At 40.8% G+C, this 17,858-nt stretch overlaps 1 protein-coding gene across 3 annotated transcripts in view; it reads right to left on the reverse strand.

Annotated features, from left to right (window-relative positions):
• The window catches only part of PTPRO (protein tyrosine phosphatase receptor type O), a 156,508-nt gene that overhangs the window by 14,337 nt on the left and 124,313 nt on the right, over positions 1–17,858 (reverse strand). For 2 of the 3 annotated variants that reach the window (XM_063358812.1, XM_063358797.1), the window contains 7 exons: positions 15,318–15,457; positions 12,521–12,653; positions 11,006–11,126; positions 8,965–9,033; positions 5,338–5,421; positions 1,886–1,921; positions 324–405 (listed from right to left, as the gene is read on the reverse strand). In XM_063358812.1, the coding sequence (XP_063214882.1) occupies positions 324–405; positions 1,886–1,921; positions 5,338–5,421; positions 8,965–9,033; positions 11,006–11,126; positions 12,521–12,653; positions 15,318–15,457 (665 nt within the window). The remainder of the gene's footprint in view (positions 1–323; positions 406–1,885; positions 1,922–5,337; positions 5,422–8,964; positions 9,034–11,005; positions 11,127–12,520; positions 12,654–15,317; positions 15,458–17,858) is intronic. The other variant, XM_063358805.1, reaches the window with a different exon arrangement.

Genomic DNA, 17,858 nt, shown 5'->3' on the forward strand with positions numbered 1-17,858 from the left:
TTTCCCCTCAAATTAAGGGCATTAAATAAATAAAATAAAGACATTAAAATCCTGAATTCAATGTCTTAAACGTAAAGGAAGTGTGTTTTCCTGACAGTTATCTTGAACCGAATGTGATGAGGCACTCGAATCGGCTTCGTAAGCGCAGTCTTTAACGACACCAAGGTCTGCTTTTAAATTCTGCAGAACTGGAAGTGAAGCTGACCCACCCAGCAACAGTGCACATTAAAAAACGCAGAGCACAGGAACACACCACACTAACATCTGGAAAAAGCTGATCTAGGCATGGCAGCGAGGAGAGGATGGAGTCCCCACAGATTTACCTCAAATTGCAGAGAAAATTTATAATCTGAATCTTTGGCCATATCCTTGATGTATCCATCAAAATCATCCAACTGGACAGGGCTTTAAAAGAAAAAACACACAGAAATTAGGAAAAAAAACCCCAACTTTTTTAGTACATCTTATTTCTATTTTCCCCCAGAATACTATCAAGTCATGAATATGTATTTGCAACTGTTAATGCCAGCAAGCAACAATCATGAGGGAAAAAAAAATATCTTGCGGTTCGGTGCCACCAAATGGTGGGCATATTGCTCGTTACCCGCGTCACACCGTAAAGGCACCAGAAAGAGAGGCTGAGAGAGGGGTGCTGGTCCCACTGGGTGAGCTCAGTGCTGCAGCTGCTGGTGCTGGTGACAGTAAGCATCCTGCTTTGGGGGGGTTGGAGTTGTCCTGCTCTAGGGAAACCACTGGTCTGAGATGAGGGGAATGGCCCATGCACCCTTCCGACAGTTGCCTGGCCCCCGAACCGCTTTTGCAGGTGGGTATGTCCCCAAGGCACAGGTGGCACTGTGGTAAGCGGTGATCCAGCACCATCCCACCAGCACGCTTCTGGCACCAGGGCAGCGACATCTTCATTTAAGTTGCCCCTTGTGCCATGTAAAATGTTGCTTTCAGATATTTTCACGTCTGGCAGAAACACTCCTGAAACTCATTTACGCTTTGCTCATGCAGAAAAGTGGATTTCACATTTAGCTTTTGATTCTTTAGAAGGCCCTCACAAAAAAAAAATAATCCTTAAACCAGCACTTTGGATGCCACTGCCGTGACTACTTTCTCTGCTGGCTTTGAGAATGATACACATTTGTCATTAGAGGTCAAATTCCCCTCACAGAGAGAGGGTGGCAGAAAAAAATGGCATATAACCATAAAAAAACCATGCAGATCTTCAGTAGATATAAATTAGCCTTGATTTAGGGACTCCCGTCATTCTGCACACTTTTGCACCAGGCGAGGGTCTATCTGTTAGTAGAGGCACAGCCTCTGAACATAACAGAGAAATAATTAGGCTAATGCTCTGAATAACGAAACACAGGTAAACAGCTTCCCTCACCTAATTATCATGCTCTAATTTACAAGCTACTGAAGCATGTACACAGTAATCTTTTCATTTGCTTTGAGGCAATATGCCCAAAGGAACCTGTCTTATCACCACTTAATTACTCCTGTTTACCCGTTAGCATTAATGATCCAATGTTCTAGCAGCAACCATAATGAGAGCCTCATGTCAAGAGGGGAATAACTCTGGAAACAAATGCATCCCAGTTTTTCGCCATTTGTCATTTTAACTAAGGATAAGCTCTGTTGGAATCACTAAGTTGGATAATTGATCCTTTCCCCAATGACTAATTTTCTATCAGTAAGGAGCTGTTGAGAAGAATTGCTTTTGTCCAATTATTGTTTGTTTTCTGCCTTCAGACATCTCTCTCAGGATGTGTTTACCAAGAAGTTTTCTATATCTGTAACTGCAATATCATAATGCATGTTTAGTCGAAGGTGACATATTTTTTTTATTTCTTTAAGTATCAAAGAAGTTACATACTTGGTCAGCTTTCTCTTCTTTAATCCATTTTTACTCCTGTAAAAAAAAGGGGGGTTTCATTCATTAAACTATTGTGTAGTCTTTATTCAAAGTTAGTACTGATTTAAGAACGTATGTTTCCTAGTCACCATCATACCACCATCATTGGTGGTAATATCTTGGACATTTTTAAGCTGAGAGCAAAATTTCCATTGACACCAATGGGTGCATTTTCCATTCTGTGGCTCTGAGAACCACCTCCCTGTGAAAGGGAAAAACCTGTGCCCAACACAAGGTTGCCCTGTCCTCTACAAATCCTGACCCAACAGCGCCGTTGGCTTCAGGTGGGCTGGGGCTGAGTCGCCGGGGCCCGAGCCCGGCTGAGGCTGGCAGGGGGCCGTGCTGTTGCAGGGGACGGGGCACCACGGTTGTCCCTGGGCTGCTCCACTCCAGCTCCAGCGGGCTGGGAAACTGGATGCCAACACTACAGAGCAACTGGGAACAAGAAAGGTCTGTTGGGCAAAGGGAGATGACCATTTGCAAAAAAAAAAGTCAGGGCGAAGAAGAAAGGAAAGGGCTTGAATGCTATTTTTCACTCGTTTCATAACCTGCTTATGATGATCAATGAAGACAATGGCAAATATCCTACTGACTTCAGCAGGACTCAAGCTTAAACCTTAGATAATTTTAATTGACTTTTAACAGCTAGACATAATTATGCCAGTCATGTAATACACTGTCTTCACATGATTTATAAGTGATATAATTCACTAGCGACAGTTGAGAGCAAGCTTATGATTGTGTTGAGCAATATAACCCATAATAAATGGACTTAAGAACCGCGCTACGCTAAATAACACCATGTGGGGTTTTTTTGGAGGGCTGGTTGTGTTCATCTTGTTGTTGCCGCAGAAAAGTTAAGCAATCAATCAAAATAAAAGCACAAAGTGAGCACCCTGGAATAGTTTGGCTAGAGGTTTGAAAACACTGATCCCCTCTGTTAAACCAGCCACAGAGCACAAAGAGTTTCTCACTTATGCAGAAGATATTTTAGTAGTGTCCGATTTGTTTTTCCCTGGCATTAAACAATATCTGTTCATTAATCACATTATAATGATACTATTTTTAATTTCATGATGGTAATAAAATGATTTCTAGACACCTTGGGTCATAGCTTCAATCAGTAAATAAAAGGCGAAGATTTTAAATTTCAAAGCAATGTAAAAATACAGAAAGAAATATTTAAAAGTGGATTATTTTTTTTTTCACTTCTAAATTTAACACTTACAAGTTTAAGTTAAGGAGTTAAGTTTAGAAATGAAATTTAAAAAGCAAAATCATTCATTTCCAAAAATTAAATTTTACAAAATGTTCAGGTTTTGGAGCAGCCACAGGCTGTAGTAATTTTGTTATCTTGTCAAGGTATATTTCCATTTAGACGTGGAGCTTTGCCTGCAGAGTTAACAAGAGCTACAGCAATAGCAGCTTTACACTAATGTGGAGATTTACTTTGCAAATATTATAAACCTCTTCAGTCTACTATGCTAAATATACAAATACTATCTGAATAGCATCTGTACATTCATGTCTCTATACACATGCCCTGGTAGCATATATTCCACCTCTTCAAAGATTTTTTCCAAAGAAAACTTAAAATTAATTTATCTAAATTATTCAGGACATTTCTATCCCCTGTGACTGTGGTAAACCTTTTAATGTTGGGCACATTGGAATTCATTTCAAAAGAAAAAAATATCTGAGGGTTTTTTTATAATGGGAATGCTTCTAAGAACGCTTCTCCAAGGAACACTTCAAGAGGCAATAAAACAAATGATTGACATCCATTTCTCAGCAACAATTTCTTGTGCTTTTATAGTCTCAAGGGGCCTTTGTTTCTTAGCACTGCAATTGTTTCCTAAATGTTCATAAATGTTTTAAACCAACTTGTGTGCAAAACAAAGACGTTTGAAACACTAGCCGGTGTTTCATCTGTTCTTCCATTTACCCCACAGATTAAAATATAAAAAGAGGGATTAATCTCATCTCATTCAACTTCAGCTCCATTAAACTTGGTCATCTAGACTAAACTAGGTAGCTTCATTGCAGAGGAAACCTCAGAAGAAAGACACACATCTGGAAAGATGAGTTAATGCATATTAATGCATATTAAACAAAAAGAGGCCAAGGGGCAAAAGATGATGGGTCTTTTTGCAGCAAAGCCATTGACAGTGGCCACCTTGGGCTTCTTGACCATCAGAGAGTTAAGAGATATCTGTGTGGCCTCCACAAAAATAAACTGCTTGCCGGATCCTCCATCGGTGTGCAGCTCCGGTAGTTAGTCGAGTTTACATCAGACAAGTTACAAGTCAATATAATACTAGCCTTGGAGAGAAGACTTCCATCTGCTCTTCAGCTGGATGTATGTGAAGAACGTGCTTTCATCTCCATGGGAGAAGAAATGGGCCTTTCTTTAGTCATGTAAACCCATTCATTTCTGGACCCATTGAAAATTTAGGTGGGTTTTTCTAAGACCCTACGTGACCCAAGGAAAACCAGGCTCGGAAGTCCTTATGCTGAAGCTGTCGATGACTGCCTGCCAGGGCTGTGGTGTTGTATGGTAACACCCGGGAAAACATTTGGTCAAAAGTAAATCTTAACTTCGGTACCACATTTTTGTAAATCACTATACCTTGGACTCAAGACCATCAAGAACTTGTTTCTTTTATATAAATTAAACATTTTTAGATCATAACCAATTATTTGTTAAACAGTTTGTAAAACAGTTCTGTTTTTAAATGGACCTTGTGGCTTTGTTGATTGGTTATTTTCAAAAAAAACCCTAACCAGTCATTTACTAAATCTTTATAAATTATTTACAGACTGAACTATTAAATATACACACATACACACAGAGAAGCACACACAGTGACCCAATTTTTACACTTTGTGACTGCCAGTTTGTATCGATTCTCAGTGAACTGATGTTTCCAAAAGCAAAGCTTTTACTCATGTCAGGAGAGCATCACCAGCACACCTTTAAAAACTAAGGTATTTGACATCACACGCCAAACAGGTGGGGCACGATTAAGCAATTTTAGTAATAGAAAAGGAGCAGCGGCAGCAGCAGGTGGCAATGCCAGGCAATGAACAGATGAATAACTGTGACAGAAGAAGCCAGGACTTATAATGAGGTGGCAAAAATTGCAAAGAGAGCAATGAGATGAATTATGATGACCACCATACAATTAGCTTTTTAATACCAAAATGGGTTGGAGCATAAACAGACAAACTAGATGAAGCAGGGTAGCAAATACTTTGATACCCACATCCTCTCCAATCCATGTTCTGGTACAAGAAAATTATATCTTCAAAAGCTTTGACCCATTTGAAAACGAAGGTATCACACATTCTTCATGTATTAGAGATTGACATTGTTTACACATTGCATATGGAAAAACAAGTAAATCACTTACCAAGGATTAATATAAAATGCCAAAAGATAATCAGTCCAAAGGCATGAGGGTAGCAGAGTTAGGAAAGCAAATACACTTCTACGCCTGTGAGCATTAATAAATAACATACATAAAGATGAAAAAGTGAGGAGAGTTAGTAAGACAAACAGAAATCAGGAGATCAGCAAATTCTATTTTAAAAATCAGTTAAACCCATAAAGGCTTCCTCTTACTTACTTCATAAGAATATTATTAGCACCCATAGAATTTTTACTCCTCAACCTGACACCCTATGTGGGATTTTCAGCTATCCAACATAAAATCCTGAATGATCAAAATAAATGTGTTTTATGGTATTGACTCAGGCCTGTTATTCTAAATCAATGTTAATTGATAAACCGGCAGATTTTCAGAGAGTGAAATGTGTTTGAAAATTTCATCCACAGGTTTATGGCCATTACATAGGTGGTACTAGGTCTATTTTCTGATATTTTGAGATATTTCAGGACAGATACAGTTTGTGCTGAGCACAACTATGATAATCTTCTACATTTGCTCCTACTAGTGATCCTGTGGATATCAGAATATCTGTAGCAGAGATAAATTCAGATCATTACAATATCTCTTAATACCCGCTATTGAGTCAGATTTCTGAAAACATCTATATAACATTTTGCAGAGTCCCATTTTGAATTGCTTCAAATTCTCCCCCTGGTTTTCAGCAAAACATTATTTGAACTTCTCCTAACTGTGGTTTCTATGAATAACTATTCAAAGTAGGTTTCATTGTGGCTAAAGGAAATCTGAGTACAAAGTCGTTCTAAACCTCTACATTTGCAACCTGTTTACCAGATCCTGCTATGCATTAATCCAGAAAACCCACTCAGGCCTGTTCTACCTATTGGTGGAATGGGCTACAGGTACTTTGCAAACGTGAAAAACTCTTGAAACTTAAACAAAAATTGCCCCAGTAGCAGGACTTTTTGCCAAATACACCCTCAGCGTGTTTTTTCCCCATCAGAAAATCTGCTGTCCTAAAAGCAACACCATCCTTCTACAGCTGTTTTAAAGAGGAACCACCAAGTGAAATTTCCTTTTTCAGTACTCTTGGCTCTTAGGAAGTCGGAAGATACTGTGTTTTCCCTGATAAGCAAGTCAGGTCAAATGTAATCATCTCTTATCTTAATCTTCCAACCAGTGGTGGAAAACTTTTGCCCACGTAGTGAAAACTCCAAGTCATGCTTTAATGAGTTTTGCTGCTGAAAAGAAAATGGGCGGCCCAGCTTCTGCAGGGCAGCTTCCCTGACGTTGGTAGGGATTGTGTGGGTCAGGCAGAAGCGACAGCCCTTTCTAGTTAATCATATGCCATGGAAGTTGCAGCATCAGAGCCGTAGGGCTTATCCGTTGTTAGGGTTTCTATGGGAGTGGACTGAGCATGACTTTGGGTTTTCTGTAAGCAGATCTCTGGTGACACAGAGAGGTTTTCATTAGTGCCGCAGAGGGGTTTTCATCAGGTTTAGAAGAGAGAAATGATGACGTTGCCAGAGTACTCCTCTTTCCATTGGGAAACTCCAAGTGAGGTTTTTACTTCCTCTTGCCTACAGAGGCAGAAGGAATTATTCAAGCCTGGCTCTTCTGTCATCATCAAATCATCTTGAGACATTTCTGCACTTTATCAAATGACAGGTTAACGTGCTTGCAGACCTACTTATATTGTTCACAGATTAGGAACTCCGACATTGTTTTACAATTGACTTCTTTCAACATATGAAAAATACATCATTGACCAATAAATACAATATTGGTTTCCTGGAATTATATAGTCTTTCATCTACTGCTCAGGTGTACCGAACAATTTTGTTTAATTAAAAGAAAAAGATGCAGAGATTGCTCAAATCCTGAAAACTCTGCTGACCTGAGCTTTCCTTAGGAATCAGTGGATATGCCCATAGCTCCCTTACTAGATCCTTGGAAAGGGCCCAAGAAAAACGGGTTTCCTAATCCTTCCCCCTGTCTTTAGTGCTATATTTTCCACTTAGCTGCCTGGATGGAGAGTGAATCTGGTCTTGACATTAGACAACAGAGGCACACAACACAAGATACCTTCACTAACTTTCACAGAAGTCAGGACCATAAGATTAGGACACGCTGCCTTAAGTTATCAAAAATTTGTGGAGATATTAAGCAGGAATATTTTTCCCAATTTATATTTTTATAACAAAATTTATGTATGCATACATATATGCATATACACACATATATATACACACACACATACATACACATATACTAAATCAAGCAACGAGAAACTTCACTTTCACATCCAAACCTATTAATTAATTCCCCTTCCCATAAAAAAAACTTTTATGGTTTTAATAACATCTGTTGCTAGTTTAATCATTTGATTCAAGCTTGGATATTTAATTAACACGAGTGTTTGATCTTCTGCTGCCTTTGCCATTAATATAGTTGAAGTAAGAGAAGCTGGAAGAGAGATTAGTTTGTACTGCACACAGCTGGCTGCTATTAAAGCTAAACCAAGCAAGTGAAGCTTGTTTAATATCCAGTTAATTAGCAGCACAGTGAGGTACTGACAAGATTTGCTGGGCTTGTTAGTTCAGTTTGCACGCTTATTAGCAAAAGGCTTGTCGTGGTGCAGTGTCAATCCATTTAATCCCGTCCTTGCTGGCAGGCTGTGTCCTATGAGATCATGGAAGCAGATCCCTGCGCACCAACTCCTCCTTCCAACTCCTTGGCTGTCAACAAAGCTGACCATGGGTGTAAACCCAAGGCTCATATTTTCTTCGTCCTACATACTGGAATGGGGCCTTAGGGGGCTGACAGCATGCTTTTAAATATCTGTGTTTGGACTTGCCTTGAAAGACACAATTTTTTTTGCAGAGATTGCTAATAACAAAACAGTGAACCTTGGGTCAGTCATTAGCACCCATTTGATTATCAAAACAGGAATGAAAATGACCACACTGGTGCCAGTCAGGTAGGTCTCAGAGCCCTTTTGCTTCTGGAAAAACTAATCCTACAGACTTTGTTCAAATACTTCTCTTTGGCTGAGGGTGTTAGTGATGGCTTGGAGTCCAGTCAGTGCCTGCAACTGTTGTATGTGGTTTTCTAGACGAGCAAGAATATGGGGTCTTTTTCCTACTCATTTCAACAGCACTGAACATTAAGTTACAGTAAATATTTGAGTTGGCTTGTCCTTGTCTTGCGAGGAAAAATTAATTAATGGTACTGCGTGAAGACAGTTGCTAGTTGGTTATCTACAGGCAAGCTTACTCCTGGATGTAAATATGTCTCTAAGGAAGTGCTAATAGATTTACAGACCAAGTTTCTACACTTGTGTCATTTTAGAAAATATGTCTCTAAGGAAAAAAAATATCCTCCCAAAACACATCTATGCAACTTCTTTGACATTTATATACATCATTCCCTACTAAAAATAGTAGGTGACAGAATATGTCTTGAGTCATCATTCAAAAAGTAAAATGCTAAAATAACAGGTATAGTAGTTTTATCTTAAACAGGGACAGGGATGACATAAAAAATAAGCACTTAACATTTAAAGATCGTATTTGCCAAAATGCCGAGATGGGGAAAGACACAATTAAAAGCTTTACTTCAAACACTTACCAGTTATAAGGAAGTTTTCCATCTCTCTCTAAAGATGCAAAATTGACAAAAGTTCCAGCCCCGCACTCCCTGTTTCAGGAAGACCATTGGGTACAAAGTTACTATTTTTGGATTCACAACACTCGCAATGATGTTGATTTAATCGAGGACTCTCAGAGTTGTGGAGGAGTGCTGAACACTCACATCTGTACTCAGGTCTGAGAGAATCTGAGATAAACGTGACTGAAATCCTTTAACATAGGCCTCCAAAACCACTAAATGTTCAACGCCACCTGACATCAGGTTTCCTAATAATGCTAAAAAAGAGTGAAAAAAGGGAGAAATTGCTAATAAAGACCTCATTTTCTGTTCAGATTTGGGCTTTCTATAGTCTGGCACTAGCACTAGTTGCTGGCCTCGGTATACATGCTAAATGATTTATCTTTCTATACTAAATATTCACTGTCCCAACTCTAAGAAGATGTATAATCTTTTCTATTTGACAGAAGCACGGTAATTTTGAGTTCATAAAATAATTTTGAAAGAAACCCCGAATTTCCTGAATAACATTCCAGTGAATTTATCACAAGTCCATTATTTTTAGCTACAAATGGTAAATTGACTTGACTATTTTTGACTCCTTGATTTAAGCAAACAATTGCTTGCAGCTTCTCACTGGATTTATTTTGTTAATTTCCTCCTGCGGTTTTTATCTTCTGTGGCTAGAAGGAGTGATGAAGAGAAAAAGAAAAAGCTTTGGGTTGCCTGCACAATAATTGAATAGGAAAGAGAATTAATTTAGCTGGGATTTTCACAGAGCTAGTTACACATAAAAGGAAGGAAACACATAATGTTCACTGAAAGAGATAGCCTGCAAAATATGTCTGTTGCGTGGAATACAGAGCCAAGACACAACACATAAACTGCAGTGTCTGCTAGGTAGCCAAGCACAAGATTCTTCACATAAGTTTTTTTACATAAAATCATTTCCTTTCTTGACACGGGAGAGTAAATTAATATAAAATATATTACATAGATTATAGAAGGGTGAAGACTCCAGGACCCTTCCAAAACCAGGTGAACCACACGTAGAGGGTTTGGAGAAACATCCGCAGTTCACTCGGGCTGTAACATAACCCGCATTAAAGTGAACTGATACAGGTTAACACCACCAGGAAAAGAAAACTGAATTTCAATATTCAGGTAAAAATGATCGGTGCAGATAGCTGAAGGAACTGCAGGTTCTGTAAAAAAACATTTAGTCCTACAAGATAATTTTTCCCGTCATCTGTATGATAGAACAAATGGGGATCATTAATGTTATACACAAACAGCGGGACCTGAGCTCCCTTCTGGATTTGTGGGTCTCTGGATCTGTGGATATTTGGCTGCATTCTTGACCGTGTAGAAAGGCAAGATCTAGGTGAGCCCATATGCTTTTTCCCATGCTGCAGTTCCCATAAGAAGGAAGCCCATATAAGGTATAGAATGTGGACAACTGGAAGACCAAGATTTGGAGGCAGACCGGTGCTAGGGAGAGAATCTCAGGGCCCTGGGTACATGCTCCATTGACCTGGGCATTTGGCTGCCAGGGCTCAGGCTTTACATGGCCTCTCAAATGCAGCATCCTGGACCTGATGGACAAATCATCTTATCTGTTGACATGGAAAAACTCCTGCTCCAAACTATATGAAAGATTTGCAAACCATCTTGATGTCCTGCTCATGCCCAATTGCTTCAGATCCTAATTATCCTTTGGGTTCCTGACACAACCCTTTTGTAATAAGGGATTGCACTTCTTATGGACCCAATCTTGCAAAGCTCAAAATAAGACAAAGGCTGAGGCTTATATGTAGAAAGTAGGCTCATATGTAGAATGAAAGTAGATAGAGGGAGAAGACATGATATTCCTAGAGAGCATCAAGACAACCATTCTGACAGCATCTTATTCACAAGTGTCTCCAGCATAACCCATGCACACAAGCATCCTCAGTTGCAACTGTTGTTATGAAGTGTTTGCTCTTGTCTGAAATTTTTGGAATTAGCATAAATCCAGACTTACCTGGCCATCTGGAGATGTTTTCTCCTGAGTACAACAAGAGTCACCAGCAGCAGTCCAATCAGAAGGATACTTAGGATGGCTAACACGGAGATTACCACTACATTGGGATTCATCTCAGTGACTGTACATACAAACAAGGACTCTTGGTTATTGAATTCAGAAGCCCTGACAGTTCGGGGATTTTTTTTTTCCCTGAATGTTGATAGCGCTATTTTTTCTGAACTGATCTCATTCAGCCTGGAGTATTACAGAGAGAAAAATCTACCACTAGAGATAAAGGGAGGTTTTGACTAGTTATTGCTCTTACAAAATTTCTGTGGGGAAATTACTTCACTCTGGCATTTTGTTAAACTTTGGTATGTTCTGATTTATTTTTTTTTCCTTTTTAACTGATATTCATAACACAAGAGAAAAGGGTGAAGGAAGTGTAAAATACAGACATTGATCATCATCTATGTCTCCAAAGCCATTTCAACTCTGAAGTTATTCTTCAACAATAATCAATACCTTTTCTGACCCAAAAGCAAAGGAACAGGCTGATGCTCTCTAATATACTTGGTGGAAACAGATTGAATTACTTTGGCAAATAAATCTTAAGAAAACACTCTGCTTTAAATAAGAGCTGGAATCATCTCTCAATAACAAAGCCTTGATTTATTTTTGTTCAATAGTACATGCTTATCGACTGCACTACTATGAGACCAGATATCCTGTTCTGCTCATTATGTAAGAAACTTTCTCTGCTTTACTTGCTCAGAGTAACTTTACATTCACAGCTGTCTAGAGAAGCATTTTTCAGACTAAAAATCATGGAGATTTTCAAGCTAACTATCAGGCACTGAACTCCAGCATGGAGTGGTGTATGATGTATAGGACCAGTGGCTAAAGCTACACAACTCCTAACTAAGCAGAGATGACACGGATTGTTCTGAAGAGGAGATTTTAAAGAGAAGGCCAGTGCTCTGCACAGTTCAACACCTTTATTTAGAGTCAATACAGAGCCAGGCTTCAAGACATGCCTGGGGAGCCTCCATCAGGAGTTATCCGTTCGGGGAGTGACTACTTAAGATCCTGCAGTGGCCCTTTGTCCTTCTCTCTCACCCTATCTCCACTTCCTCACTGAAAGCAGAAAGCTATTTTTTGCCTTAACAGCTGATAAATGTGATTTCCCTCTTGTTTGGGCTTGTCTGAAAAGATATTTTTCTCCATAAACGTCATCAAGCAGTACCCTGATGGTCAGCCTTGACACCAGAAATTAGGTCCCTGATTTCTAAAACACAGTAGAGAACTGAGCCTCCAGTTTGTATTTTTCCAAGTCACCCCCCCACCCCCACCCCGCCCCCCAGCCGGGATTTTTCTAAGAACATTTTAATGCTGCTTCCCCATCCCATTTGTAAGCCTTTCCATGATATAAACAACCCCTAGGGCCAGCATTACTGAAAACAGCTTAGAAATCAAGGAGAAACAGATGTTGTAGCTGGAGGAGGAAGAAGAAAGCACGAAAGTGCTGCTTACCCATGGTGGAAACCGCAATGAAAGTGGGGATGCTGGGGCTATTGTGGCTGAAGGTGGTCACACTGCAGTTGTAGGACGTGGCAGGGGTTAGGCTGGAAATGGTCACCACGTGTGAAGAGACAGTGACAGGTTCCTGCAGACATGGGGAAAAAATACACAGAAGTTTGTCCTCCTGTAAACGCAAGAGCACAATAAGAGCTCCCTTCTCCACCCATATATTTGACCAGGTAAAGTCAGATCTGGGAAAGAAACCAGCACTTCGAAACCCAGGGAGGGCAACCAGGGCCTGCTTTTGAAAATAAGCAGGTAGTCTGGCAGAAGAGGGGAGAGAAACAGGGGTGAAAGCAGCAGCAGGAACAGCCCAGAGCACTCCAGGGAGCCCCAGGACCCCTTGGGGAGGGCAGGAGGGTGCCTCATAGCGGGTTGGTTGGGCACATGCTTGGTGGCGAAAAGCGCTGTGACCTCCAGGGCATCCCCAAAGGCGGGCAGAGCTCATGAGCTCTGGCTAGTAAGCCATACGGTTAGGAGGAAAATAAAGTTATTTTAATTCAAAGTGTGGCCCACCGCCTAGTATGAATGTATGTCGCCTCTGCCTCTAAGGCAGTTCCTCTGTGAGCTGTGAGCCTTTCACTTGGCCAAGGTGAACAACAAAGCTAGAGCAAAGCCTTTGGGTAATAACGATGATCAGATACACCACACCTCAGTTTTTCTAGGTAGTAGGAACTCTTCACATAATATCTTTATACAATGTTTTAATTACTGTGTCCCTGGTAAACACTTTTATGTTTCATAAATGCTGATATGGCAAAAGAAAACAAATACAACACATGCACTGACTTAAAGATATAGCTCCTTAAGTTCCTCAGGAGCTTTTCTGTACTCTCCAGCACAACCAAAGGTGGGTTGCAGATGTGAAAATAGGGACACTGATCCAGAGGTTTAGAAAGGGAACAAGGAGAAGCTTTATGAATGAACTCACTCCGGATGAGGAGTGCAAGATCGTGTCGCAAGTCTCGAGCACTGGATGTTTGCAGTGACCTATTGTCATTCACGGGCTCCTTCTAGACTAGCAAGTGTTCCTCTTGCAGTGCAGTTGTGAGGTATGTTACTCAGATGAAACCACATGTACATGAGTGTAAGGGAGGGGACATTTATGCTCTGAGCTGAAAGGAGGGGCCTCAGTTTGGCAACTGGACTTGGTTGGATGCTTTCTGTTTTGCCATCTGGGAAATTTGAATTAGTCAAGCAAAACCCAAGATGTTCAAACCTGGAAAGCTGTTGCTTTTCATTTTGCTGACTTAAAAATGTAGGAAAGGGACAAAAACATTAATGTAATTAGCATGGAAAATCACAAGTAAAGAATTTTCACCAGTCTGATGGGAAAGCATCCCTTTTTACTGTTCAAAAAGGACCTCTTCCCCTTTTTTCACAGAGACAGAAGAGAGAGCGACGAATCTAATGAGAAATGAGCTGACAACCTTTGTGCATTTCCCAGTGCCAGATGTTCATGTCAACAAATGAGACACCCACTGAAGATCCTGCCAAATGGAGCAGTCTTTTCCTAATGTTCTTAAAACAGATCTGCTCTGCACTAAAGCTGCAAATCCTGTGGTACCTTCCTTGCCTGAGCACATCATTATTTTGAATCTCTGCTAAGTGGATAACGATTTCACAATCTTTAGCTATTCACTGTGAAAAAGCAGGAATCTGGATGTGGAATCTAAACTATCTGAAAGATTAAAGTGCATTTAAACATATTTTTTTCCTTTAGTCAGTGCCTTTCTCAATTTAAAAGGAATATTAAATAATTCAGATTGGTCTTCCATAGGATTAAAGAGCGTATGTATCTCTTTCTGGATAATCAGTGATACGAGTGGGTTGTGGGGTTTTTTTCTGAATGATTTCCCATTATGTGTGACAGTCTACATGAGAGAATCGTGTTTCATGGCATGTAATCACAGTGATTGACTATACCATCAGCAAAACCTCCAAGTAAGCCACATATGTTGCACAGCATTTAATGTCAAGGAATTAAAACTACTACTGCTATATTCTTCACTGAGTAACAGCACCAGTCTAAACACTCAGGTATTCAGGTGGCCTCTGAGCACAGGTACTTAACTGGACAGAGAGAAAAGGAAGTTCGTTTGTAAGCCTGAGAAGGTGGCTCTCAAAGGAAATACCCTAAGAGACAAAACCCATGAGAAGCAGCCACATTTGCAGCACAAAGATGCTCTCTGAATAGCAGTGAAGGTCCTACTAAACTACAGTTAAGAGTTCTGAAAACCAGGAATAAAGTAAGCCATAAATAATAAAATGATGCATAAAAGATCTCATGGCATCTAAATATGTCTATTTTTCCCCATTCCTTATCAAGCTACCTGACCATTTTTCCCTTCCTGCCCATTGACATTCCCTTAGCTTTGTGGTCTTTTAGGTTTTGCGTGGTATATTGGAGCCATTTTCATGACTAGCCAAAGACTGACACCTTGTTGGATGCACAGAGTTTCTGTCCAAGTAATTATAATCTCATCAATGAGACAGAAGCCAATTTTAATATTGCAAAATAACAAAATATTTCAGTATTTGAAATGCTGTAGTAGTTCAGCTTTTAAAAGTTTAATTCTGAACCACCTTACCACATTTGGCTTAATGATCTAACCTGTGTACTGAGCAAAAAATGTCATTGGGATTTACACACAAATGCTAAGCAGCGGACCACAAACCAGAAAGATGCAAGGCCCAGTCTCAGTTTCAGAGATGAAGAGCAGAAACCGAAGAAGAGACGCTTACATACCTGGACTTTTGCTTCCTGAACAGATCCAGCCTGCTGGCAGTAGACTTCAAAGAAATCAGCCACTCCTTCTTCCACCCACAGCAGAGTCACGGAGGTCTGAGTCTTGTTGACAGCAAACAGTGATTTTGGAGGGGCTGGCTCTGGTTAAGAGAAAATCTCTTTTTATTAAGCTTATCTTTAAGTTTCCAGACAACTGAGAGGAGGAAGCCTTGAACAAAAATGAAAGCAATACCTGATGCCCTTCTATCTTTCATTTCCTTCAGATAAAGCCTGCCAATGTAAAGCCCTGCCTCTCATGGTGATAAACTACCACTGTAAAATGGGAAGATGATGAAGTGTCTTGGTTTTTCTTCTCTATTTAAACTGTTCTCTATTTGGACAGTTGGATAATTACTTCACTTCCCTTTTCAACAGAGCCCTTATTGAGGATGATCAGCGTATTCTATTAATAGAACTATGTTAGCAGAAACTCTTTCGGGAGAAGATGGCTGTTCACCTGTTAGCAACACATTTGGCCTGAGAAAGTTTTTCCTCACAGGGCGTGCCCCAGGAGATGATAAAGAAGCAGAAGCGAAGGCCATCTAGGTTCATTTAATTGCAGCAAAGATAATAGTTAATTAGCAGTTTAAAAAAAAAACTTGCTTTTTTTTTTTTAAATAATATATTTCTAGGCGGACACTTAGGGGCCATTGGGTCTGGAGTCGTTCCAGTTAGCTGCAGGAGTTTTCTCTCCTCACTGAATGCAGAGGTCCAGACTTTGGGGATCTTCAGTTTATTGCTATGATTTTCACTGCTGTTGTGCTGGATGAACTGGCCATGGGCAAAGATATATGGGGGACTGGGGTACCTACATGGCGAGGAGACAACCTTATGACAGGAGGACTACTGGGGGTCTCCTGGGAGAGATGGCATCAGAGATGCTGTGAAACACGGCTGAGGGACTGCACCCAGCACCCCCAGCCCCATGTGGGGTGGCCTCGGCTGTCCCCTCCAGGGCCACCTCCCCGCCCGCTGACCCCCGTGTCTGGACAGGCAGTGGCCCATGGGAGCCCATGCTGACCTCCCATGGAGGCCACCCCTCCTGGAGTATGGAAAGCACAGCAGGACAGGAAGGGAAACCTTGAGGAGCAGGGAGAGGAGCAAACAGCCCAGGCATGGAGTTAGGATGAGATGTACTTTTTTTCCCAAGATTATTTAAAGACCAAGGCTTGATCCTGATTTTCCTTCTGAAGCCCACACACAACAGGTACTGGCAATCACTAGCTCTCAGTGCCTCAGCATCCTGGGCCCCTTTGGTTTGCCTTCAGAGAGTACAAAGTTTGGGTTGTACATTGCCAAGCTGTTCTCCAGAGTTTTCACGTTTCCTAATCTGTGAATGTTTAATGAAAGTTGTCATTCCCAAACAATGACCTGATTCCGAGATCCTGACACGCTACATGCAATGTGCTATGTACAACAACATTTTGCTCTTACTTCACAATTCTGTGAGATGCTGTCACAGGAGCCTAGATGTGATGCGTAAGATCTGCCTCCAAAAACTTGGCACAAAGGATTTGCTCAAGTGGTTATAGACATTTTGGAGACGTATCTGATCCTCAGACAATCAGATCAGTGTTCCAGGGTTGAAGGCTGCCAAGATTATATTGGCATTCAGGAGAGCATTGAGGAGAGCAGGGTAGGGACTGAGGCACATTCACGTGGCTTCTTCTGTGTCACGGGGATTGCAGTGCACGTGTTGACCCAGAACTACATAGGAAAGCATCCCTCTCCTTTAATTACACTCATATATCTGCTTTTGGATTCAGAAACACATTCCATCCCTCACTCCAGGTAAAAAATGGCCTCAATTAAAATATGAGTTTTGCGTTTGGGCATCATCCCAAGCAAATCCTCCTTTTGCCTCCAGCAAATGGCTTGATTTTTCTGCAAGTGGAAAGTTGCCAGGATGAAGCAAACATCATGGAGGGAAGAACATTTGGCAGGAATGCTTAAGTGACTGCCAAGTGCTGAGTCGTCTATCACTTTAGAGTCAGTTCTCACTACTGCTAATTACAACTCCCATTGCTCCCTCAGAAACAGAGGGAAGGAAAGCCGCTGGTAAAATATCCTTACTAGTGCCTATTCAAAGTGCAAACAGCATAAAGAAAACACAAAACCAAAAAACCCCAAACCAACAAAACCCCCACGCCCAGAAGTCTAGAAGCGATTTATCAAAATGGAATTCATTCCACCTTCTCTTTGTAGTCAATGAAAGAGCAAGAGCAAAATAACTGCACCAGTTCAATAGGAGCCTGCCTGCCCATAAGCAAACAGGAAGATACAACTAGGCTGCAGGGTGTACGACATGAATAATACCTGGCACTTGTGGACCTGTCTGAAAGATAAAGCTAGCTGATATTTTGAAATACTCCTCTAAAATATTTGGACCGTGGTAGCGGGGGGGATATACTCACACTCCCATATCCACCCGCTCAATCCTGGGAATGACGAGTTACAAGCATGTAACTCCGCGTACAGACACAAGGCATGAGGAAAACAGTG

The sequence above is a fragment of the Chroicocephalus ridibundus genome, chromosome 1 (genome assembly GCF_963924245.1).
Source record: "Chroicocephalus ridibundus chromosome 1, bChrRid1.1, whole genome shotgun sequence".
In the NCBI taxonomy this organism is placed as follows: domain Eukaryota; kingdom Metazoa; phylum Chordata; class Aves; order Charadriiformes; family Laridae; genus Chroicocephalus; species Chroicocephalus ridibundus.